Source organism: Stegostoma tigrinum, chromosome 18 (assembly GCF_030684315.1).
Source record: "Stegostoma tigrinum isolate sSteTig4 chromosome 18, sSteTig4.hap1, whole genome shotgun sequence".
Taxonomy (NCBI): Eukaryota; Metazoa; Chordata; class Chondrichthyes; order Orectolobiformes; family Stegostomatidae; genus Stegostoma; species Stegostoma tigrinum.
In genome coordinates this window covers 48,625,874-48,651,586 of record NC_081371.1, presented here as the reverse complement: position 1 = coordinate 48,651,586, position 25,713 = coordinate 48,625,874, and the positions used below count along the sequence as shown (strand labels likewise).

The window sequence follows — 25,713 nt, the reverse complement described above, 5'->3', positions numbered from 1 at the left end:
TTTAGTGCTCGTCACTTCAAACCCGGTCACACTCAGCCCAGTCCTGTCATGGCAAGCACAGCGGTGTCCTCGCTTCTTGGGGTGTTTTGTTTGCAAGTGCTCCCGTACGAGTCTGCCTTCGGGGCTCTGGTCGCGATCACCGATCCGACTTTCATCCAGGACTGCGTCGACCAGCACAACAAGTTTCGTCGGGAAGTGGCACCGCCGGCCAAGAACATGTTTGCGATGGTTGGTTGAATCCCCGCCTCAAAAACTTCGAACAGCCCCACACAAAAAAAAGTACAGCGGGCCGTGAGTGAACATAGGTTCTGTCAGGGTTGTGGCCCGGGGGGTGGGTGGTGGTGAGTACAAAGGTGGTTTCTTACCGTCATTGGGTGTGGAAAGTGAGAGGACGGATGGTTTCCTTCCGACGGTGACCGTGAGGAACAGTTGGCGGCAAATGGCAAGGGAAGGTTCTGGAAGTAACGCGACTGTTAGGTGGCCGGGGAGGTCAAATTTTACGTGCGCCGCGTGCCTCGTACTTCAATAACCGAATCTGTCCCAATCAAAAAAAACGGAAGAATGTTTAGAATTCATTTAGAAGCAAGCCCCCAATTTCGCCGGTCAAAGATTTCCCTTTTCCTCTCAGGCTAAAGAAGCACCGGGTTCAAGTCTCTGGGGTGGGATTCGATCAGAGAAGGGGAGCAGGTGATCATCTCGAGATGTCCTGAAGATGTGTCCTTGCTCCACGATGCCACAGCCCGCATCACAGCGTCGGCAAAAGGAACCACGTTCCGGATCCATCCCAGCGGGATGAGCTTCATGTCAAACTGATCGGGACAGCTGGGTTCCTCAAAATGTCACTGTGGACACTTTGTTTGCCTCTGCGGCTGTGGCTAAGTGATGGCGCACGCTCCCGTTCCTAGCCATCAGATGGCTGACCAGGAATCTCTCCCGCTAAAAATTGGACTCAACTTGCCCTGGCCGTGTTACGAACACACCTTCGATAGGTAGCTTTGGCAGCCATCATGATAGCTGAAGTAGAGGTTCCCTTCGAGGTAACACAATTAATGATCCGTCCTAGTCAAGGAAAGGCAAAATTTCATGATGGGAAGAGTTTAGAAAAGCTAGGAGACCAATGAAATCAGAAAATGATGAGGTCAGTAAAATCGGTGGGAATAGGTTCACTCCGCAGGAGCATTTCAGTTCTGTAATTTTCTTTTTCTCTCTCCTCCCCCCACCCCCAAATCTAGACATGGGATGAAGCACTTGCTAAATCTGCAAGAGCATGGTCAAGAAAGTGCCTATTCAAGCATAATCCATACCTGCAAAAGAAGGGAACAGTGCACCCCACCTTCTTTCCTGTAGGAGAAAATATTTATATTTCCACAGGGCATTTCAATGCCAAGAGTGCTATTCAACGATGGTATGGTGAAGTGGCTGACTATGATTACAGTACAAACAGCTGTAGACCAAAACGACAGTGTGGGCATTACACGCAGGTAAATGTACATGCTATTTGGAGATATGCTGTTCCTTTTAATCATCTGATGAAATTTTGAAAGTAGTTACGATTTCAAGTGTCTTTTAGCATGCTTTTATGTAAATTATGCAAGGTCAGAAATCACACGACACCAGGTTATTGCCCAACAGGTGTATTTGAAAACACAAGCTTTCGGAGCCTCTGTCCTTCTTCAGGTGTCAGTGAGAGAGGTTGTATCAGACACAGAATTTATAAGTAAAAGATCAAAGGCTCACACCATTGATGGGGATGTACTAAACAAACCTAAAATGCTGTTAAATCTTCGATCAGTTAAAAGGAATTAATTGATTAATAGGTATATGTATATCCCCAAATTCCTTTGAAGTCACTGCCCTGAGAGAACTAAAGGTTTCATCAGTGTAAAGAAGAGGTGACATTTTAGGCCAGACAATGCATGTTAGGTGTGAAACCTTGTTTAGAATCTGTTTGTTTTAGATTAGATTAGATTCCCTACAGTGTGGAAACAGGACCTTCGGCCCAACAAGTCCACACTGCCCCTTGAAGCATCCCACCCAGACCTATCCCCCTATAACCCACACACCCCCGAACACTACGGGCAATTTAGCATGGCCAGTCCACCTAATCTGCACATCTTTGGACTTAGTTTGGAGTCAGACTGGTTTTATTTCTAAAGTAGAAATTTATAAAATGCTATATTGACTGACTGCCTATAAATTGTGTGTTTATTTTGTTCAAAAAACACACAGTTTATAAACAGTCAGTCAGTGTAAATTCTGTGTCTGATACCACCTCCCTCACTAACACCTGAAGAAGGACTGAGGCTCCAAAAGCTTGTGTGTTCAAATAAACCTGTTGGACAATAATCTGGTGTTGTGTGATTTCTAACCTTGTCCACACCAGTCCAACACCGGTATCTCCACATAATGACAAATTATGCAGGTAGATGTTTGGTTACTCAATAAAATCTGGACAAGATAGAGTTGGTTGGTTCACTGACCTGGCTGGTTTTTGTGCAAACGTTGTGTCTCCCATTCTAGCTGACATCGTCAGTGCTGTGTGGCCTCTGTTGAAGCACTGTTGTTCTGTCCTGCTTTGATTTTATATGACCCAGTCTGTCATGGTGGGTGGTCTTGTCTCTGGTTTCATACCATACTGATATGTAGATGGGGTCTATTTCAACATGTGTGTTAATTGCATTGGCGGTTGAAAACCAGGCCTCCAGGGATTCTTGTGCTTGTCTTTGTCTTGCTTGTCCTACTATTGTATCTTCGTTCTAGTCAAATTGATGTCCTTCTACTGTCAGAGTGTATTGAGAAAAGGGAGAATTGGTCATGCCATTTATCTGCAAGTTGGTATTCATGTATCCTGGTCGCAAGTTTCCTGCCTGTCTGTCCTAGAAAGTGTTTCTCACAGTTGTTGCGTGGTATTTTATATCACATTTGTTCTGCTCATTGCGGGTATGGGATCTTTCGTCTTTGAGTGTAACTGGGGAAGTGTGGCTATTGGTTTATGTGCTATCCTTATTCCAAGAGGTTGTGGGAGTCTTGTAGTCAGTTCTGGTGTATTTCTTAACATAGGGTAGGTTGGCTAGAATTCCACAGACTCACCACTCTCTGGCTGAAGAAATGTCTCCTCATTTCCGTTTTAAATTTATCCTATCTAATTCTAAGGCTGTGCCCACGGTTCCTAGTCTCCCCGCCTAACGGAAACAACTGTCCAGCGCCCATCCTTTCTAAGCCATACATTATCTTTAATGGTCAAGTATACAAACAGAGCAGTGGCCCACCAATGCAGTCACTCATCTCAAGTCTCTTTGCAGATGCAGCCATGCAAAGACCAGAACACATTTCCACCCTCTCCCCTGTATTTCACCCTGAACTGTGGATTTGGTACGTAAGCACATTTGTCATTATTAAACGCAACAGACAAGAAGAGACCCACCAACCCATCAACAACATAACTGCAGGGATTAAATTCACAAGAGACAAAGAAAGCAACAGTCAGCTTCCATTTCTGGATGTCAGAGTTGAACGTATGACCAACGGGGAGTTTCAAACCTCTGTATACAGGAAAGCAACCCACAGTGACCAAATCCTCAACTTCCATAGCAACCACCCCAATGTCCACAAACAAAGCTGAATTAGGACACTGTTTAAACAAGCTACCACTCACTGCAGCAGTGCAGAACCACACAGGAAAAAGGAAGAGCACCAATACAAAATCTTCACTCTGAACAGATATCCCTGCTACTTCATCTGCAGATGCCTACTAAATAAACAACAACAAAGGCACAGTACATCCTAACACACTGGCTTTACTGCCCTACGTCAAGAACCTATCAGAATGAACAATGACATTCCTAAGACCGCTAGGAATCATGGAAGCACACAGCCATGCTATGACAAGCACTCACAAGGATTAAAGACCCCATTCCCGCAATATGCAGAACCAACGTAGTTTACAAAATACTATGCAACAACTGCCACAAACATTACATCGGACAGACAGAAAGGAAACTGGCATCAGAATACATGAACATCAGCTAGCAGCAAAATGACACGATGAACTTTCCATACTATCAGTACATTCGGACAATGAAGGCCATCAGTTTAACAGGGACAAAGTAACTATAGTAGCCCAAGCCAAACATAGACATGCATGGGAATTCCTAGAGTCATGGTTCTCAACCCATAAGATGATCAACAAACATGTGGAATTGGACCCCATATTCAAATCCAAGGCAGAACCAGAAATGACTCTACTCACCATAACAGACAGGACAGTATAAATTCCAAGCGGAGTAGAACAACGTCACTTCACCAGAGGCCCCGCTGATAATGTGTCCTAGCTTGGTGATAGAACATGTGAACGAAAACAAGCCAGCTCGGCAAGCACGTCAACAACCTCACCCACAACCCGAGCTACAAATCTTTGCTAAAACTTTAAAGAAGAGTCAAATATTATTAAAAGAGAGAAAGCTGCAAAATGCAGATTTGGGAGTCCTTGACCATGATCACAAAAAGCTAGTATCCAAGTTCATTGGGTAACAGGAAAGGCAAATGGAATGTTGGCCTTTATTTCAAAGAGGGTGGAAAATAAAAGTAGGGAGATTTCGCTAAAACTATACAGACCACAGCTAGAATACTGTGAACAGTTTTGGGGCCCTTTATCTAAGGAAAGTTACATTGGCACAGGAAGCAGTCCAGTAAAAGTTCACTAGACTGATACCAAGTGCGGAGGGGGCGGTCTTATGAGAACTTCAGTAGATTGGGCTTGTATTTGTTGAAGTATAGGAGAATGACCTTATTGGAACATGCAAGATTCTTAGAGGATTTAAGGTAGATGTGGAAATGCTTTTCCTGTTATGGGAGGATCTAAGACCAGAGACCATAAACGCAGAATAAGGGGTTGCACATTTAAGACAGATTAGGAGGTATTTCACCTCATAAAGGGTTGTGACTCTGTAGAATCCTTTACCACAATGGGCTGTTGAGGCTGGGTCATTAAGTATATTCAAGGCCGAGATAGACAGGTTATGGGGAATAGACAGAAAAATGAAATTGATGATTATCAGATCAACTTACTGAATAGCAGAGCAGCCTAAATGGGCTGAGTGGCCTACTTTTGCTCCTGACTCCTATGTCATATATGTCTAATTAACTGCTATGAACCTTCAGGATTAGCTTTTACTGATTTTAATCAATATATTACAAGATTTTGAGGTGTTTGAATACATGAGAATTGGTTTCTTGAATTTGTGAGGGAAATATCCCTAAATTTCCCCTTATTAAAATCATAAATTCAGCTCTTCATATGTGTATCAACATTGCATCCTTAATATTAGATCAACACTGAACTATCTTCATAATGACTATGGCGATAGTAGACAGCTAACACATAAGTTGTGTATTCATATCTTGTCATGGCACTGGATGAAATGATAATCAAATGCCACCAATGGTTGTAAAAACTGATCTGGTTTGATAAGGGCCTGTCACCTTGCAGAACCTGTGCCAGTATTATCCCTATGCTAAAAATATACTGCACTATACCTTAAATGTCCGATAATTATGAAACAGTTGATAATAGCAGAATATGCCTTGTGATGATGTAGTGGTGGTATGCTAGTTAAATGCATATTAGAAGTTATGTTGCAATGTATAGTCCATTCATAAACTCAAGAATATTTGCAAAAATTGCTGATTACTTCTGCAAATGCCTTTGAGGACCATAGAAATAGCATATGTGAACTGTATGAGTAGTGCAGGTTGCCACTTAACTACACTATTAATTTCTTGTTCGTTTCCTTATTTACTGTTGGAACAGAAACAGTAATGACATGGGAGGTATAGTGCTACTTTCCTTGATATTCATAATAAAGTGACTTCCTGTTTACTTATCTAGAATTATTGGACTTTTCACAAAAAAGACAAAAAGCAGAGTTTTTAAATCAGCAGGAAATAATTAACATTAAAGATCTTTGAATATTTCTTCCTTTATGTAAGAAATTTCAGAAATAAGAACCAATATTAAGTATATCACTGCCCCTTCAAGTGATCAAATGTGATAGCCATAATTTTAGGAAATGTATCTAACTAGTTGATAGGGCTGTGACACAGTAGTAGTGTCCATACCTCTGGGTCAAGAGGTACAATTTCAAGTCCCACCTGCTCCAGAGGTGTAAAAGACTACTTCTGAGCAGGCTGATGAGAAAATACCCATGTAACTCATTGCTCTTCTTTGATGTTATGCGTTGCCAGTCAAGAACAAGTACAGTTTTCAGGTGTGATCTCAAGATACTGATTTTGGACTGGGGTGGACAAAGTCAGAAGTATCATGACACCTGTTTAGTCCAGCAAGTTTATTTAAATTCACACGCTTTCGTAGCACTGCTCCTTCATTAGCTGAAGTGGAGGGAAGTGCACAGGCACAGAATATGTAGGCAGAGAGATATGGAAACATAATTCCAAGTAATTAAGAGTGCCAGCAGATAAGTCCAAGTAGTGTGAGTGGGGTGGCAACAGGCTGAATAAACACTTCTTTACAGCGGATCAAAAGTGTCAAACAGTATAAGTAAAGTGTCAACAACTGAATAATAACTGAAGGGTTGACCTATGAACCGATTAATTAAGGCAGAGAGATAATTACAAATCAAAAATAAGTTGGTGCTAGAGACAAACCAGATGGATGGAATTACATGAGTACTGTTAGAATTGCATGACAAGGGTCTAACCAAAGTAACAAGTAATCAAAAGCTGTACAAACTAATTAAGTTAGAGAGATAATAACAACTAATCAAGGTAATAGTGTCAAAACAAAACGGTAAGAAAGATGTTACAAATACACGATATGGTGGGATTACAAGTTGTGCAACATGAACCCAAGATCACAGTTAAGGCCATCCTCATGAGTATGGAACTTGGCTATCAATTTCTGCTTGGTGATTCTGCATTGCTGTGTAACTCAAAGGCCACTTTGGAGGACACTTACCCAAAGATCGGAGGCTGAATATCCTTAACCACTGAAGTGTTCCCCACCTGGGAGGGAACATTCCTGCCTGGCGATCATTGAGCAATGTCCATTCATCTGTTGTCGTTAGTGCCTGCACGGTCTGACTGATGTACTATGCATGGGAACATCCTTTCCTACAATGTATGAGGTAGACAATGGCCAAGTGGCATGAATACATACTGTGTACTTCATGGGTGGTATTCCCAAATGTGATGGTAGTATCCAAGTCAATCTGACATGTCTTGGAGAGGTTGCCATGGCAGGGTTGTATGGTGTTGTGATTGCTGTTCTGTTGAAGGCTGGGTAGCTTCATACAAGCAATGGTCTGTTTGAGGTTCGGCAGCTGTTTGAAGGTGAGTAATTGAGGTGTAGGGATGGCCTTGGTGAGATATTCAACGTCATCAATGACATGCTGAAGGCTGCAAAGGAAATGGCTTAATTTCTCCACTCCAGGGAAGTACTGGACAACGAAGGGTACTCTATAGGTCATGTGCCATGTCTGTCTTTTGAGGAGGTTGTTGTGGTTTTTCACTGTGGCATGTTGGAACTGTCGATTGATGAGTTGAGCATCATATCCCGTTCTTATGAGGGTGTCTTTCAACATGCATGGGGGTCCGTCACATTCCTCTTCATCCAAGCAGATCGTGTATGTACTCCGGATTGGTCTATTGAGGATGACTTCTTTAACATTTAAAGGCTGGAAGCTGGAGAAGTGAAGCAATTTGAGGTTATCAGTGGGTTTGCAGTAGAGTGAAGTACTGGAGTGTCTGTCCTTGATGGAGATGAGCGTGTCTGAGAATGAAACCTATTTTGATGAGTAGCCCACGGTAAGTCTGATGGTGGGATAAACCTTGCTGATATTGTCATATAGTCCTTTCAGTGATTCTTTGCCATGAGTCCAAAGGAGGAAAATGTTGACGTATTTGGTGTATAGTGTTGGTTGGAGATTCTGTGTGGCAAAGAACTCTTGCTCGAACTTGTGCGTGAGAATGTCAGCATATTGGGGTGCAAATTTAGTTCATATGGCTGTTCCATGTTTTTCGATGAAAAGCAGGTTGTTGAAGGTGCAGATGTTGTCGAAGATGAAATGGATAAGTTATAGAATGGCAGCTGGAAATTGCCAGTTGTTGGTGTTGGATACTGAGGCTGTTGCAGCAATGCTGTCATTGTGGGGGGTGATGGTGTAGAAAGTCAAAATATCCATCGTGATGAGGAATGTACTTGGTTCAACTGGTCCTTGGGTGCTGAGTTTTTGTAAGTCTGTATTAAAGCAACAGCAGCTGGGGGTTCCTTGTATAGTGACTTTCAAAATGCCCTCAGTATAGCCGTACAGGTTCTCGCACAGAGCCCACTTGCTTGATGCAATGGAATGTGTGGAGTGTGTACCTTCAGAAGGCTGTAAACGTGTTCTGTGAAAGAAGTACATGGGATGAGAGGACAAAGAATATTCTGAAAGATGGGATTGAAGGTCTTGATCAGTTGCGTTGACCATTCTTTGGTGAGATCGGCAGGTAGTTGTCTGTAGTGTTACTGGTTGTTCAGTTGTCTGTATTCCTCTGCCTGCTGCAAGACCGATGGGGTCCATTTTGGTAGTGGCGCAGAAATTGAGCCTTCAGCTGAGGACTTAGATTTCATCTGGTTGAAGGGTGTGGTTGTACCGGATTCAACTGTGGTACCCGGGGAGGCTTGGTTACTGCTGGTGGTGATGCCGAATTTCTCAAGTTTCCTGTTCTTGGTGAGAATGTAGGTGGCCTAGTTCCATTGCTTTGTCTGCTTAGCAGTACCTTGTAACTGATTTGATGAGTCCTGAACGAAAGCTGAGAATATGGACTCTATCTTGGTTTCAAGGTTGCAGCGTCTACTGTAGAACTGGTGTATGAGATGGCTGAGGAGTGTGAGAGAGGTATGATGGCAGAATCTTTCAGCATAGTCCGTGTGATAGGCTGACTTGAGTGGGTTCATGATCTGTAGATTTTTCAGGATCTTGTCTGCTTTCTTGCATCTCTGTGGAAACTTGATCTTCTTGGAGATCCTCAAATCCTTGTCACATTGAGCCAGCAGTTTGTGGCGTCGAAGTAACCATGATTTGGAGATGCTGGTGTTGGACTGGGGTGAACAAAGTCAGAAGTCTCATGAGACCAGGGCACAGTCCAGTTTTTAGGTGAAACAGGGTTAGGAGGCCTGCAGGCCTAACCTGTTTTCAAGTCACTTTCTGCCTTTTACTAAATATCAATTCCACACTTGTAATACTGCTTGTATACTTGGGACACTGTAATTACATTTTCTTGGTCATTGACAGTGCCACCATCTCTTTGAATGCGTTGGTGTAATTACACTCTGACGGTTTACATCAGTTTTGTTATAAATGTGAAAGCATATAATTAACAGGACAAAAAAATGAACACTCAAGTGTTCAAAATGGTGACAGAGAAGCAGGGCTGTGTGCAGGCTGTAGGCCTGGGCTCATTCCCGCTCACATGCTTGCTTTCTTATTTTATCTTCCTTTTCACTTCAGATCTTTTTCTTTCTTTGTTTCTTTCATGTTTCTTTTCTTTGGACCCTTTTGCGACCAGTTAGTCAGTGAAATCGGTGTGGCAGCTAAAGCAGACGGGGCACAGAATGGCAGCTCCTCCCAGCGGTTGGATGCAATGGTGGACACGGCTCCTCATGGCTACTGGAGGTGGTGGCAGCAGCATGGACATCCTGGCATTTGGGGCAGGTGACAGCAGCAGCAGCGAAGCTCCTCCAGCGATCGAAGGCAGAAGCAGACTTTTCAAGGTGGCAGTGTCAGCACAGCAACAACTCAGAAGATGTTGTTCGAAGTGGAACTCTTGGCAAATTGGTGTTGGCTTGGTCTAGCAGAGGAGCCAAGGACTCCTGGTTGTTGTAGGCCCAGTGCGGGGTCTCCTAGCATTAGCAAGGAAGCAGCTGCAGCAGCTGGAGCTGAGAATTCTTAGTTGTGGGGTGAGTGTGGGTTCAGCACAGGACCCGGCAATGGCATCAGTGAGGTGGGTTCTTTGGCAAAGAGATGGTGCCTAAAGTGTGGCATCTCCTAGATTTTTGGGCCTGGTGCAGGCAACAGCAAGACGGTGAAGGAGTGATGGCGGCATACGTGTTGTTGGAGTGTCGGGTCAGTACTCTCCTTCAGTTACACCTTTTATCCTTTTTATTCTTCAGATATTCAAAATGGTGCTGGGTTGTTGTGACTGTTGAAGCTTTTCATTGTAATTTACTGTAAAATGCAAGTGACAATATATAAATTGCATATTCGAGGTAAAGTTTTAATATACTAATACATTGTCTCTTGATGTGTTCATGTTTTAATGGTATTCCACCAATCATCTTAGTCTTTTGGGAGGATTGAGGTTGTTTGTTTCTATTTCTCTAAGTGCCTTTGCTACTTCCATTTTTCACCTTTACGCTCTTCTCACTTCTTTTGTGTTCCTACTTCACTCTGTAGTCTTAATTCCTGTTGGATGTGAGTTTCTAGATGGTATGACTTGGTGTGATTGAAAAGAGAGCCACCAAAACCTGCAGGCTGCATTTAGATTGGCATACCAAGAAAATGGATCCATAATGGTAAAAAGTTGCATAAATTTGAAGTACAAATGTGACAATGGGCAATAAGGCACAATTTTTTTAAGGCTACACTTATTTGCACAGCTGAAATGTAAGAACATTGTGCATCCTCTCCTCATCCGTTTGGGACGAGCACATAAATAAATTATGATAATGGGAAAAAATACGAACATGTATTGATATCTTTGTTTTTAAAAAGAGTTTGTAGGTAAATATTGCTTGCCATCTACAGTTTACCATCAGGATATTGCAGCCCTGAAAACTTCAGTTTTGGTTCTGCAGGCCAGGGCATCAGGTGTAAAAGTTGGCAAGTTATGATACAGCTGTACGAAACTTTAGTAAGGCTAAATTGGAATATTGCATGCAGCTATGGTTGCCGCACTACCAGAAGGACATGGATGCTTTGCAGAACGTGCAGAGAAGGTTTACCATAATGTTGTCAGGTCTGAAGGGTTTTAGTTAGGAGGAGAGGTTGGATAAATTCAAATTATTTTCACTGAAAAGACGGAGGCTGAGGCGTGACCTAATAGATCCGCAAAATAGAGAGGCACTGATAGGGTGGATGGTCAGAGGCTTTTTCCCAGGGTGGAAAGGTCAGCCACAAGAGGGCACAGGTTCACAGTGAGCTGTAGAAAGTTTAGAGGAGAAGTGCAGGGAAAATTTCTCACACATAGGGTGATGGGTACCTGGAACGTACTGCCAGTAGAGGTAGTGGAAGCAGGCATGTTAGCAATGTTTAAGGTGTATCTTGAAAGACAAATGAACATGACATCCACAGAGGCGCAGATACCGCAATAAGTAGAGGGTCTAAATAAAGATTTGGATAGGCTTGATGGGCCAGTGGGCCTGTTCCTGTTTTGTATTATATTGTATATTGATAGTAACAAGGTCAGCCAGCTGGGTGTCATAGACTACGAGCTCCTGATTGGGTCTGTTAACCTGGTCCAGTCAGGGAGCTCTAATTGACAGATAGAAAGAGGATTGTCAGAGATACTGACACTGATAGCTGACTCTGAAGAGGCAGTTCTAAAGTCAAGGAGTGTTCATGTTTAAAGGTAACTTGGTGAGTGGATACCAGCCTTTGTGGAGGTATTTCAGTAGCAACAAGAGTGGAATTAATGATATAACTATGCAACATGCCTGTTGGCTGAAGCCCAACTGTACAGTAGGTACATGTGGCTTTATCATTGGCAAATGTGACAGATGGATCACATGAGTTGCAGGTTATTCTGATGCTAGTGGAAATCCTTGCCAGTCCGACTGAGCTCAGAGAACATTTTGCAAGGCCTGCCTCAGGTTGCTATTTCTCTAGATGACTTTCTAATAACAGGGAAGACTAATAAAGAACGCTTCAAAAATTTGGATATCATCCTGGGGCATTTTTCCAAGGCGGATATATGCCTAAGAAGGGAAGACTCTGTGTTCTAGGATCCAAAGTGATCTACTTGGGCCATGGAGTCAACAAGACCAGGTTAAACTTGTTGGAAGGTAAAGTGAGGACAGTTAAAGGTGCCCAGTCCTCACATCAGTGCCAGAGCATAGGTTATTCTTAGACTGTTAAATTATTATCGATGGTGCATACATAACCTGTCCTCCATCCTGGCATTTTTGCGTCAACTCCTAAATGAGGGTCAGCCTTGGAAATTGTCACATAGAAGCTCTAGCTTTCAGTGAAGTAAAGAAATGCTTCCCATCCTCTAAGGCACACTGTGATCCCAAGAAAGATCTGGTATTGACATGCAGTGCCTTCCCATACAGCATTGGGGTAATATTGGCTCAAAGGTGGTCCAGTGGTGAGAAATACCCAATAGTGTGTGCATCCAGGATTTTACCTAATACAAAGTGTAAATATACCCTGATAGAGAAAGAATGATTGGTGGTCATATTTGGAGTCAAGAAGTTCCACCAGCATCTTAATAGATTAAAATTTGTGATAATCATAGACCACAAACACCGACTTGGTCTGCTTAAAGAGGACACGGCACTGCTGCTGTTATGAACCAGACCAAACCCCCTCAAAATATATTAAGAAGATAGCTTCGACCCCACCGTTTTCTTACTTTAAAAGGTGTTGTGTTCTGAATGCAATTCAATTGGACAAAATTCCACGCTTGAAGCAAAACACGCTTTATTCTTACATTTCAGTTAAAATACAGACGTAATAAGAGTAAAAAAGAATTTTAACTCTAACTGTATCAATATACTTAACAAGATAATAAATACTGTTAATTAGCTGTTCCAAGTAACAGTGCCATAGACACACCCTTGGCAAAGGCAAATTCAGTAAAATAGATTGTTTCACATGCAATATTTCTCCAGTCCAGGAGAAAAGAATGTCAAGAGAAAACTTTGAGTGAGAGAGAGAGAATGAGAATGAGAACTCAAGTGTTTTGCTATAGTGGGGGGAGTTTATAGCACCTTCCAAACCCCAACAGCTGCTGAAAGTTGAACTAAAATCCTGTGGGAGCTTGACCCCATTCATTCCAATTTCTTTTAAAAAATCCAGAGCCTCACAAGCTGTTTACTTTTTAAAATTTATTACAGGATGAGGGCATTATTGGCTCAGGTAACATTTATTGCCCAAAGGGCAAAGTGTCAACCACATTGCTGCAGATCTGGAGTCACATTGTAAGCCAGTAGCTTCCTTCCCTATAGGACACAAGCAAACCAGGTGAGGTTTTCCCAGCAATTGGTAATGGTTTACGTGGTCATCAGCAGACTCTTAATTCCAGAATTCTATTGAACTCAAATTGCAACATCTGCAGTGGGATTTGAACCTGGGACCCCAGAATAGCATCTTGGTCTCTGAATTAAAATTCCAGTGATAATACTATTAAGCCATCACCTCCCTGCCTTTATTGGCTTGGAACAAATCGCTTGGCACATCTACCTCAACCTCTCTTCATAAAAAGACGAGGACAAAATGTACCTCTTAAAGCCAGAGTATCGTCACCTCACTCATAGCTTCAGGCCACATTCAGCAGTAGGCTATACTATTAAGCACTTGTAATTACAAGTTGGAATACCATCCAGGAGGCTGTGTAGCAAATGCAGAGACGTTGATCTGCCTCCCATTAGCACATGCACTACTGGTGGAATCCCCCCCCCCCACGCCAATGGCAGAGTCTGATGATATTACAATTTCTGGACACACTTTCAGTCCCAGCTGATAAAATCAAACTCTTTGGATGAAGAAAGATCCAGTCCTTTCAAAATTGAAACACCTGGTGGTGATGGGGGAAACCAAAGGGCTGTCACAACTAGAATTGAAAACTTTTTGGACCCGGAGAGACCAACTCACAATAGAGGATGGCATATTGTTGTCGAGGGGACATCATGTTGTTGTGGGGGGCAAGAGACATTGTCCTAAGCAAAGCTTGTCACCACATACTGGCAGAACTTCACCAAGGCCATCCACGGGTCTCCAAAATGAAAATGAAGGTGTTGGCACAAAGTTATGCCTGGTGGCCAGGCCTGATGCAGACACAGTGACGTTGGCGGGATAATGCCCAGAGTGATGACAACAAGGGCAAAAGTTACTGCCAGCAGCTCCCCAATATCCATGGGAATGACCAGGTGAACCATGAAATCGGTTACACATCATCAATGCTGGTCCTTTCATGTGTTCAATGTTCTTAGTCATTGTAAATGCCCACTCACTGTGGTTGGACGTGCATAGGGTGCATTGTGGAACATGGGGATGATGACAAAAAACTGCATTTTTTTTTCAATACACTGAGTCATGGAAACGTTGGTCACAGGCAACAGGTATTCCCTAAACTTGAATGGGATTCAACATTTAAGGGCAGTTCCGTATCACCAGTCATCCAATGGCCTGGTAGAAAGAACAGTCCGAATTGTGAGGCTGTCTTGAAGAAACAGCTACAGCCTTGCTAGGAACCAAGCTGGCACAGTTCTTGTTTGATTATAGGTTCACCCCACATCCAACTACAGAGAAAGCACTGGCAGAGTTGCCAGTGGGTAGAAGACTGGACACCAGATTAAGTCTGATCTTTCTGGATGTGAGGGGGACGGTGGAGCAGCATCAGGAACGGTAATGCAGGACAAAAAACTCCACCAAGCAAGAGAGACAGTTTGATACAGAACAGGAGGTTTGGTGTAAGAATCACGGAACTGGCTCTGCGTAGTTAAGAGGCATAGGTGATATGAGGTCAGGACTACTGATATATAAAGATCATTTAGGTGCTAAACTCCTGAATAAGCATGTGGACCATATGAAAGCCGCAAATTTGCAAGCAATGCAGGAGCAATACAGTCCTCAGAACAGTCAGAAAAGCTGCCAGAACCTGTGGGTTCACCCTGTCGTCAAGCATTGACAAATCCTCAGAATCAGATGGCTGTGACAAATGTAATCGCCTTGACACTTTTGTCGCCAGAAGATGAGAATGAAATTCCACTGAGGCACTCCTGGTGCAAGAGGCTAGCTTCCATGCATTACAAGTCTCTGTTGGATGCCGAGTTGGAGGACCCTGACTTGACACTGAGATCCACTGAGGGCTGTCCAAATAAAAGGACCAGCCATTGTCCTCAGACTCAGAGGGGGAGGTATGTAGTGCTTACAGTGAGGTCAGCTGGCTAGACCTCTGTTAAATGAGTTCCCGATTGACACTGTTAATCTTGTCCAATCAGTGAATCCTGGATGACAGATAAAAAGGGGTATGTCAGAGATATTGACATTTGAATAGCTGATTCTGAAGAAGCATTCCTAATGTCAAGGACTGTTCATGTGCAATTAAAGGGTGACTCAGTGATGAAATACCAGCCTCTATGGCTGTATTTCAGATTTATTGAAGGAAATCAAAGAAAACCAAAAGTTTCCGGTGATGAACTCAAAATGGTACTCCTGGTAACAACAGGTTTCTAATATTATATAGCTGAGTCTCTGTAGTCAACGTTATAATTCATGGTGATGCAGTGAAAGTATTCCCTACCTCTGGATCAGAAGATTTGAGTCCTATCTGCCAATGAGATGTTGGATACATTCATGATTCTTGATCGATTGAAAATAAAGAAAAGCTCGTTTTCTGCCTGAAATTATTTTTTTCAGCCAAAGTTCTTATCTTTCTAATGCAGGATTCCTTCCCTCTGATTTCTAGACCCAGACTGCTTTCTTTCAGGCTGTTTTTGGTATAATAAGCCTATTTCAGTAATGTGCACATTGAATTATTACTTTTGTTACCCACTAATGATTTGAAATGTTGGTCATTCTTTGACGGCTTAATAAATGATGATCGTTTGCATGTTATGTGATTAAAATGGTTCTTTCATACACCTGCTTTTCTTGGATTCCAAATTTGTCAGTTCTAGGTCTGGGGCGACCATTGTATCAAAGCATGTATAAATATCTAGAAAAGAATACAAAAACAAAGTTGCTGGAAAAGCTCAGCAGGTCTGGCAGCATCAGTGGAGGAGAAAACAGAGTTAACGTTTCAGGTCCGGTGACCCTTCCTCAGAATTGTTCTGAGGAAGGGTCACTGGACCCGAAACGTTAACTCTGTTTTCTCCTCCACAGCTGCTGCCAGACCTGCTAAGCTTTTCCAGCAACTTTGTTTAAGTTCCTGATTTACAGCATCCGCAGTTCTTTTGGTTTTTATCTAGAAAATAGTACCTGTTAATTCCACATCTGATGTTTCTTCAATGGTAGGTATTAAAGGTTACTTATAATTTAATGATTCTCCAGAGACGTGTAGAAGAATCATTTGTTTGTGTAAATTTCCCAAATTATATTTTCATATTAAAAATGTCTGTTGTTCTTACCTGTTTAGGAGCAAACTATACAAGCTCAGCAATGAAACATGAAGTTCCGTTCTTTTTAGTTTTATGACCTTGTGTAGATTTTCTGTTGTATTTATGGATAGAGTATGCAGATCATAACTGGGTTTATAAAATTTAAAAAAACTACACTTAATGTTAAATAATCTTTTACTTTGCAGGTTATCTGGGCAAATTCTTATAAAGTTGGATGTGCAGTTTCTGATTGTCCCAAAGGAATTAAATCTTCTGGATTTAAAGGACCAGGTGTAATTTTTGTCTGTAACTATGCACCAGCGTAAGTCTCTTAGTTTTTTTAAAATTGAAAATATACTTTGATTTTGCTGAGGTAAGAATGACTGCTTAAGGCCAGTCATCCCAGTCCCACCATGTTGCTGCATGATCTCGTCAGAGGGGGAGAGATTTAGTGATTACAATGAGGACAGCTAGCTGGACCTCATGTAATTTGAGTTCTCGATTGAGACTGTTAATGTGGCCCAATCAGGGAGCCCTGGCTGACAGATAAAAAGGGGAGTGTCAGGGATACTCACACTCTGATAGCTGATTCTGAAAAGGCATTCTGAAAGTTAAGGACTTCATGTGCAAATAAAGGGTGACTCAGTGATGAAATACCACCCTCTATGGCTGCATTTCAGGTTCATTGAAGGAAATCAAAGAAAACCATGGCTAAACATTTTCATTTGCTCTATCAATAATATTCCCTCTATATAATGTAAAGTCAGAAATGGGATATTTGATGATTGTACAGTTAAGAGTGCCAACTTGCAACTATTTAGATCCTGTCCTAACACGTAGTAAGACCTGAGCAGAATTCAGGCAACGACCAATTTCAACAACAGGGAATATAACCATCTCCTCTTAGCATTAGCAGCATTACCATTGCTGAATCCTTCCAAAACAGTACCATGGAAGTTACCATTAATCAGAAACTTGAAACTGGGAGTTTTGTGACAAGCACCTTGCCTCCAAATTCTCTAAAGCCTGTCCACCATCTAAAAGATAAAGGGAGAAAATTCCTTTAAGCAGCAAAACACCGAAGACAAGGTCCACTTAAATAGTATCCAGTTCAGTACCTTAAACATGCATTCATTTCACCACGAGTGGCATCGCTGTGTGCACCACCTACAAGATGTACTGCAGGATCTTGCGAAGAATATTTCAAAAATATCTTCCAAATCTTTAACCTCTACCACAGAACAAGGGCAGCAGCTCACACACAAACACCACCACCCGGAAGTTCACCAAGATTTGCTGCTTTATTGTTATTACTTCACTACTGCTGGATCACAATCACGTAAATCCCTTCCACGCTGTGCTAAGAGTATATCTGCACCACCCAGACTACAGTGGTCCACCTCCATGTTTTAGGAGTGGGCAATCGATTCTGGCCTTACTAGCAATGCATGCTATCCATAAAAGGGTGAAAGAACATTTTTTTAAAAATTAACTATAGTGTACTGTGTTTACCTTTTAATTCAAAAGAATTGTTGGTGTTTAGACATAATAAGGTAATAATTCTTCAGCTGCTGTTCTGTACTTAACCTATGATAGCCATATCTCATGAAAATAGTTGTTGCTGTAACTCTGTCTTCAATTTATAACTGCCATTAAATCAAGGCATGCAATGTATGTAATCATTTCAATTATTTAAATCACTACCCTTGAGTTTTGTTTATGTAAGGCAGAGGTTTGGAATTGAGCCAATAAAGGCTGCAATTAAAATACTTAACTTTGATTCCTTTATTCTTGAGCATTTCACAAAAAGATACTCAACTTGGAACTCCTGCATTGTTGTCATCGCCTAAATGCAGAGGAGCATGCATATACAAGTTGACAGAATGTTCATTTTTTTTGTCAAAATTACGACAAAACTAAAGTCCTTAGTGCTTAGAGATCAACAGGAAAGGTGTTACTTAGCTTAGCATTCTTCAAGGTTACTCTTGATAAAAGTCTTATCTGGACCCCTACTGTTTGGTGAGTTTATATTAGATCTGTCGATTCATCCAATCACTTGACTTAGTTGTAAATTGAAGAGGATATCGTTCTTCTTTTTGATTTTGATGACTTCAAAAATGCAGTAAATACCAGACATATGAAATTGTATGTCTGATTTCCACCTTATGACAATTGGGTATAATGCAATGCTTGGAAGCAGCATCTAGAGGAAATGGGGAAATAGCCTTAGAGAAACCCATCCAATAATTCATTATTTTTTAAATTAAAGGAATGAGCAACTGATTAACATCAGGTAATCAATCTTAACAATTCAAGTTAGAGTAGTTTGAAGATGATGTGTCATGCGTTAAAATGATGAGTATCTGGCCAGTATTGCATTCATTATTCTACCTTACAAACAAACCTTTCTGTAAAAGCTAGGCACATGTGATCTCGAAGTCATGTCTACCTAAACATGCCTCCAACTGGGAGAAGCAGATAAAGCATTCCATTGTATTTAATGTAATGGGAACCCCAGCAGCAACTAGCAGTGGTGATGGGCGCTGAGCAGTTGTGCAGAATTTCAGCCATCAAGATAAGGAAGAAGGCTAGAGCAGTGGAATATACTATAAGTGGAAAAGAAAAATTGTCTTTGATGGGGAGAGGGGTCATGCAAAGGATAAGACAAAGAAGTCCATGCGGTTATTCACTGTACATACACTCCGTGTTTCTTCTTAATTTCCCTTTCTGTTTGTAATGACCTGATTCCAGTTGTGTAAAGAACTCTTGTTTCATGATCATTGAGCCATATAGAACATAGAACAGTACAGCACAGTACAGGCCCTTTGGCCCACAATGTTGTGCCACCTATTATCCCACTAAGCTCAAACTATGCTGCATACCCTACATCATACTATCATTCATTTGTGTATCCAAGAGTCAGTTAAAAGCCTCTAAAGTATCTCACTCCACTACCACTGCCGACAGCACATTCCACACACCCACCACTTTCAGCGTAAAGAACCTACTTTAGACATCTCCTCTATACCTTCCTCTAATCACCTTAAAATTATTGCCCCTTTGTCATAGTCATTTCCGCCCTGGGAAAACTGGGAAATACACCTCTATCAAGTCACCTCTCATCTTTTTTTCACTCCATGAATAAAGCTCTAGCTCTCTCAATCTTTCCTCATAAGACCTGCCCTCCAGTCCAAGCAGCATCACATCCTTCCTAAAATGACGTGACCAGAACTGAACACAGTATTCCAAGTGTGGTTTAACCAGGGTTTTATAGAGCTGCAGCATAACCTCGCAGCTCGTAAACTCAGTTCCTCTGTCAATGAAAGTCAATAAACCATATGCCTTCTTTACAACCCTATCAACTTGAGTAGCAACTTTGAGGGATCTATGGACATGGATCCCAAGATCCCTCTGTTTCTCCACACTGCCAAGAATCCTGCCATTAACCCTGTATTATGCACTCAAATTCAACCATCCAAAATGAATCACTTCACACTTTTCTGGGTTGAATTCCATCTGCCACTACTTTACTCAGCTCTGCATCCTGTCAATGTCCCGTTGCAATCTATAACAGCCCTCCACACTGTCCACAACTCCATCAACCTTAATGTCATTGGCAAACTTACTAACTCACCCTTCCACTTCCTCATCCAAGTCATTTATAAAGATCACAAAAAGCAGAGGTCCCAGAACAGATCCCTGCCGCTCACCACTGGCCATCGAGGTACAGGCTGCATACTTTCCATCTACTGTCACTCTCTGTCTTCTATTGGACAGCGAGTTACGTATCCAGACAGCCAAATTTCCCTGAATCTCATGCCTCCTTACTTTCTGAATGAGGCTACCATTGATAACTTTACCAAATACCTTGTTAAAATCCGTATAACACCACATCCACCACATTACCTTCCTCAGTGTGCTTTGTCACATTCTCAAAGAATCAGACAAGCCTTGTGATGCATGACCTGCCCCCCAAAGCCATGCTGACTGTTTTTAATCAACTGCTTTTCCAAATAATCATAAATACTATCTCTCAGAATTCTCTCCAGTAATTTGCCTACCACAGAAGAAAGACTGTTTGGTCTGTAATTTCCAGGATTATTCCTGTTCCCTTTCTTGAACAAGTGAATGACATTTTCTACTCCCCAATAACCTGGTACTATTCCATTGGACAGTGAGGACACAAAGATTTTCGCCAAAGGGCAGCAATCTCTTCCCTTGCATCCCGTACTAACCTTGGGTATATCGCGCCCGGCCGAGGGGACTTATCTATCCTCATGTTTTTCAAAATTTCTAGCACGTCCTCCTTCCTAACATCAACCTGTTCGAGCATATCTACCTGTTTCATACTGTCCTCATAAATGTCAAGGTCCCTCTCACTGGTGAATACTGAAGCAAAGTATTCATTAAGGACCTCCCTTACCACTTCTGACGCCACGCACAAGTTCCCTTGTTCCTTACATAAGCATAGAATGGTTTTCCTTGATCCTACCCACTAAGGCTTTTCATACCCCCTTCTAGCTCTCCTAAGTCCATTCTTCAGTTCCTTCCTGGTTACCTTGTAGACTTCTAGAGCCATGTTCGACCCTTGCTTCCTCAACCTTGAGTAAGCTTCCTTCTTCTTGACTAATGTTCCACATGTCCTGTCATTCAAGGTTCCTTCACCTTACCATCCCTTCCTTGCTTCAGTGGTACAAACCTATCCAGTACTTGTAGCAACTATTCCCTAAACAGCCTCCACATTTCTTGCCTAAAAGCATTGTAATTCCCCTTCCCCCAATTAAATACTTTCCCATACGATCTGCTCCTTTCCCTCTCCATGATGATAGTAAAGGTCATGGACTTGTGATCACTATCACCGAAATGCTCTCCCACCAAGAGATCTGACACATGGCCTGGTTCTTTGCCAAGCACCAAATCCAATATGGCCCCTTCTCTAGTCGGCCTGTCTATCTGTTGAGTCAGAAATCCTTCCTAGACTCACCTGAAAAAATCTACTCCATCCAAACTATTTGCACTGAGGAGGTCCCGGTCTATATTTGGGGAGTTGAAGTCACCCATGATAACAAACCTTTTACTTCTGCACCTTTCCACAACCTGTCTCCCAATCTGTTCTCCAGTGTCTCTGTTGCTACTGGGGGGTCAATAGAAAGTTCCCAATAAAGTGACTGCTCCTTTCCTGTTTCTGACTTCCACCCATACTTACTCAGTAGACAACCTCCCTTTCTGCAGCTATGATACCATTGCTGATTAGCAATGCCACTCCTCGTCTCTTTTACCTCCCTCCCTATACCTTTTGAGACATCTATAGCCCGGAACACCCAGCAGCCATTCCTGCCCCTGTGTTATCCTATTCTCCGTAATGGCCACAACATTGGAGTTCCAAGTACTGGTCAATGCTGAGTTGGATGATCGACCATGAACCTATTGAATGACAGCAGGTTCAAAGGGCTGAATGTTCATTTCTTACTCCTATTTTCTGTGTTTGTACACTTGGAAGAACTGCTGAGAGTAGTAAAGGTACAGAATGTACTCTTTGGGGCATTCGAAATGCACTATCAATAGTGTCTCAATAGCACCATTAATGAATGAGTCATGAAGGATATAGTTTCCAGACAGTACTTGAGACTGGTGGTAAGGGAACCAATACAAAAAAATGGCTTTACCTTCACCTCAGCAATGTACCAAGCACAGAATTATCTGCCCATGACAGTGTTAGTAGTAGTAAAACACTGCACAGTCATAGTGGAAATAAGTGATTTGCATTGATAGTATTTTCCTTTGTATTATGCAGGCATCACCACTGTGCTAAATGGGATAGATTTAACAACTCAAAAATAAGCTTCTATGGGACATCATCAATGGCATTTAGTGGGGAAGCGGTTGACGTGTAGTGTTAATGTCAGTGGATTAATAATCCTGACGCCCAGGTTGCTCTGGAGACAATAACTCCAATCCAACCAAGAGAGCTGGTAGGGTTTGATTTCGTCAATGATGAAATTTGAATTCCATTAATAGAACCAGGAATTTAAAACAGAAACTAGTCTCATTGTTGTTTAAAAATTTGCTTGGTCACTAATGGCTATTAGGAACAGAAATCTTACATGTGACACCAATCTTTCAGCAGTGTGTTTAAGTTGTAAATACAGTCTGAAGCAGGCATTCAAACCACTCAGTTGTACCAAATCTTAAAGAAGTGTAAAAGAAATGAAACCAGCCATAACTCCCTTCCTGATGGTACTTTGGGTATGCTTACAACCTACGCACAGCAGTTGTTCAAGGTGGTGGCTCTCTCTACAGTATATCGATGCACTTTCTGTTTCAGTCCATCACTTGAAATGACCTGGAGTCACCACAGTTCTCTGTTAAATATTATTTTTGATTTATCTGATTTCTATATTGATCTTCCCATATGTTTTCCTGAAAAACATATCCGCTGGTTTTCAATTATGAATGTATGTATGAGTGTACATGTTTCTGTTTTCAAAATGTTATATTTTGTACTGTTTTCCATCTCTGTTATTTTTGGTCTTTTTCTCATTTCAACAGCTTTGCTATAACTCTCTTTTTGAGGTTTCCTGCTCAGCCCTGAAAGCTGAGACCTTTCAATATTCTGTCTTCTACAATGTGATTTATTTTTGTTATTTATTTTTGGGATAATGTCAAGGGGAGCTTAATGCAATATTTTACTCATGTTTTTTCAGCTTGCTGTTACTATTAACAATTTGTTATCCAATTTCCATTTTTCTTACAGTGGAAATTATATTGGGACCTTACCATATACATCAGGTACTTCTTGTGAATCGTGCAGTGACAATTGCCATGAGAAATTATGCAGTAAGTTAAATATCACACTGTTTTCTTATGTTATTAACTGCATTGAAACTTTCACAATTGAAAAATTTGACTAAGTGTGAGGCAATTCCAGGCAAAGTATTTTAACCTCAGCTACAACTTACACTTACGTTTTCCCTTTGTATTATTAGGAGACATAAAACGGGATGCTATCAAAAGTAGGTGCCTTATATTTCTAAATATCTGTGTTTTGTTGTTAACATTGTTATAACAAATGAGTTACATCTTCTCGTCTTTTTGGCAGAATACCCTAACTGGAATCCAAACTTCGGATCAGCCTCCTTTTTCTCCTGTAACCAACTGTTGCTACTCACCTCTATTATTGTGATATACGTTTGGCAGTAACTACCTAAATTTCAGGGATTTTAGTTTTACCCTGATTCAGGTTGAGAGGATATAAAGTTCTATGTTGTGTGTCATCATTGTCATTTTCTGTCCCACAAGCTTTCAAAAGATTTGCTAATGATCTCATTACAGCTCTGTGGTCAGTTTCCAAGCTGGAATGCCTACCTTTTGCAAGGCATTCTGCATAGTAAGCTAGCCAATTACTGACACAAACTATAACTTAAGCCAGAAAATTACATGAATGGCAAAACTATTCAAAGGTGTTTGGATAAACTTAGTGACCTTTATCTGCTCAATTGTTTGAGTTACCCAGAGCAGTCAAGAACTTTCTTCCATTGAATAATTAGAATATAGCTCACTAAATCAGAATCTCTCTCTAAACTTAATTCAAATACGTGATTGTTTTGTGGTAGAAAAAGTTTGTTAAATATTCCTGTAAATCTATAGTGTGATATAAGGAATGCTGGTTTGATTTTGTTTCCAATTTGTTTTCTGCCATCTTGTGAAGTTGAATTGCCAGAAAAGTTTATTCCAGTTCACCACTGTATTACAGAGAACATTTGTAATGAACTTAGCATACCTTGTGGTTATACTTTATGGCAGACTTCCTTTGTTGTTAGTTAGGTATCTAGTTCCAATTTGTACAATTACTGGTGAAGTCAATATCAGACAAATGCAAATGTCAAAACTTCTTTGTGTTCTTTCTCCTGTTAACAGTTTACATGATTTCTCAGGTTCTCTTTCAGTCTGCTTAAAAACAATTATGGTGATTTTGCTTTTTTTTAGGTATTTATAGTACCAACTGGCACAGCATGTATTAAATGGCTAGGTGTGCCATGTTCCTTACCATCCTTAAGATCTATTTTACTGTGACAACAGGATCTCAATTGACAGAACAAAAAGTAGAAAATGTTAGAAACATTCAGAAAAGTAGGCAGATCAGTAAAGGAAACTGTTGAATTTTCATGGAGGCTGAGTATTTTCAGCATTTTCTGTTTATGTTTCAGATTTCCTGAGTCCATAGTATTAAAACAAGTTAATCCATTTTAGATCCAGTTCAAAATCACTAAAAATAAGTAAAACCATATTTTTTGTTTGAACAATGATATGAGTTGATCCCTTTGCATACTGGAAACTGCCAACCCTGAAGGCTACAATATATATAAGGTATAAAAATATTATTTTGTACAATTATGGTATAACATCATTAGACACCATGTTGGCAACTCACATGAAATAGTGTCACATGAGAAATCAAATATCAATTGTGGGTTTCTTGCATAGGGGAGGGTTTCTGTAGCTAATTTTTAAAAAGAATATGTATTTTGAATTTCAGCAAAAGATTTAAACATTCCTGTTGTTATTTTAAATTGAGCAGGTAAGACAAATGTTTACTGTTACTCGCCTGCATTTAAAATGGTTTTCTCAATAAAAGGGGCACTTTAGTGTAAATTTCTGAAAACATTCCTCTACCCACCCCAATCCTCATCCTGCCCTTTCAGTCAGTGGAAAGGTCAGGGTGGACTGAACATACAAACTCATTATAACAATACATACTAGCACATTGCAACGGAATCCATTTGTCTATTTCTTATTCAGTACTTACAAAGTTTCAAAATAAGAATTTGCATGAAATAAACTAGCGAGTACAGGAGGAATTCTGCGGACCTGATCCGTGCAGATTCAAAAGTCCTGATCAGTGAAGTATTTAGCTAAATGAACTGTTTCCTTACATGATTTCTGAGACACCAATTTTTGGAAATCAGTTCTGAAGTACTGGCGGCAGTGTTAGTTTTGTTGGTGTAAAATTGGAGTTAATGGATTTGTTGCTTCTCAGATGTTTCTCCCAAAAACTGGGGGAAATGTAGTCACCAGAAATAAAAACTGGGGTAAGTTAGAAACCCAATCCATAATCACCCGTTTGACCAAATGTTAAAATTAACTTGTTTGTACATTTTACAGCTCCATTTAAAATAACTTATGTTTGAAATTTACTGTGTTTTATATTATTTTGTACAGGATTACAAACAAACTTGTTTATTTATGAATTTTTTTTTCTGTTTTGGAAGTCTGCAGGTAGATATTTAAGTCAGAACATTTCCAGAATTAACTCTCTATAATTGAGTAATGTAAAATTGAGTGATTGTAAAATTTCAAAACCATAATTGTTAATAAAATGCATGTTCTCTGTT

At 41.0% G+C, this 25,713-nt stretch overlaps 1 protein-coding gene across 1 annotated transcript; it reads left to right on the top strand.

Annotated features, from left to right (window-relative positions):
- LOC125460885 (GLIPR1-like protein 1) lies at positions 1 to 25,713 on the top strand. The gene is made up of 6 exons (XM_048549055.2): positions 1 to 228; positions 1,233 to 1,481; positions 16,528 to 16,643; positions 23,076 to 23,158; positions 23,308 to 23,334; positions 23,421 to 25,713. The coding sequence occupies exons 1-6, from the start codon at positions 49 to 51 to the stop codon at positions 23,519 to 23,521; spliced, it is 756 nt and encodes a 251-aa protein (XP_048405012.1). The 5' UTR covers positions 1 to 48; the 3' UTR covers positions 23,522 to 25,713.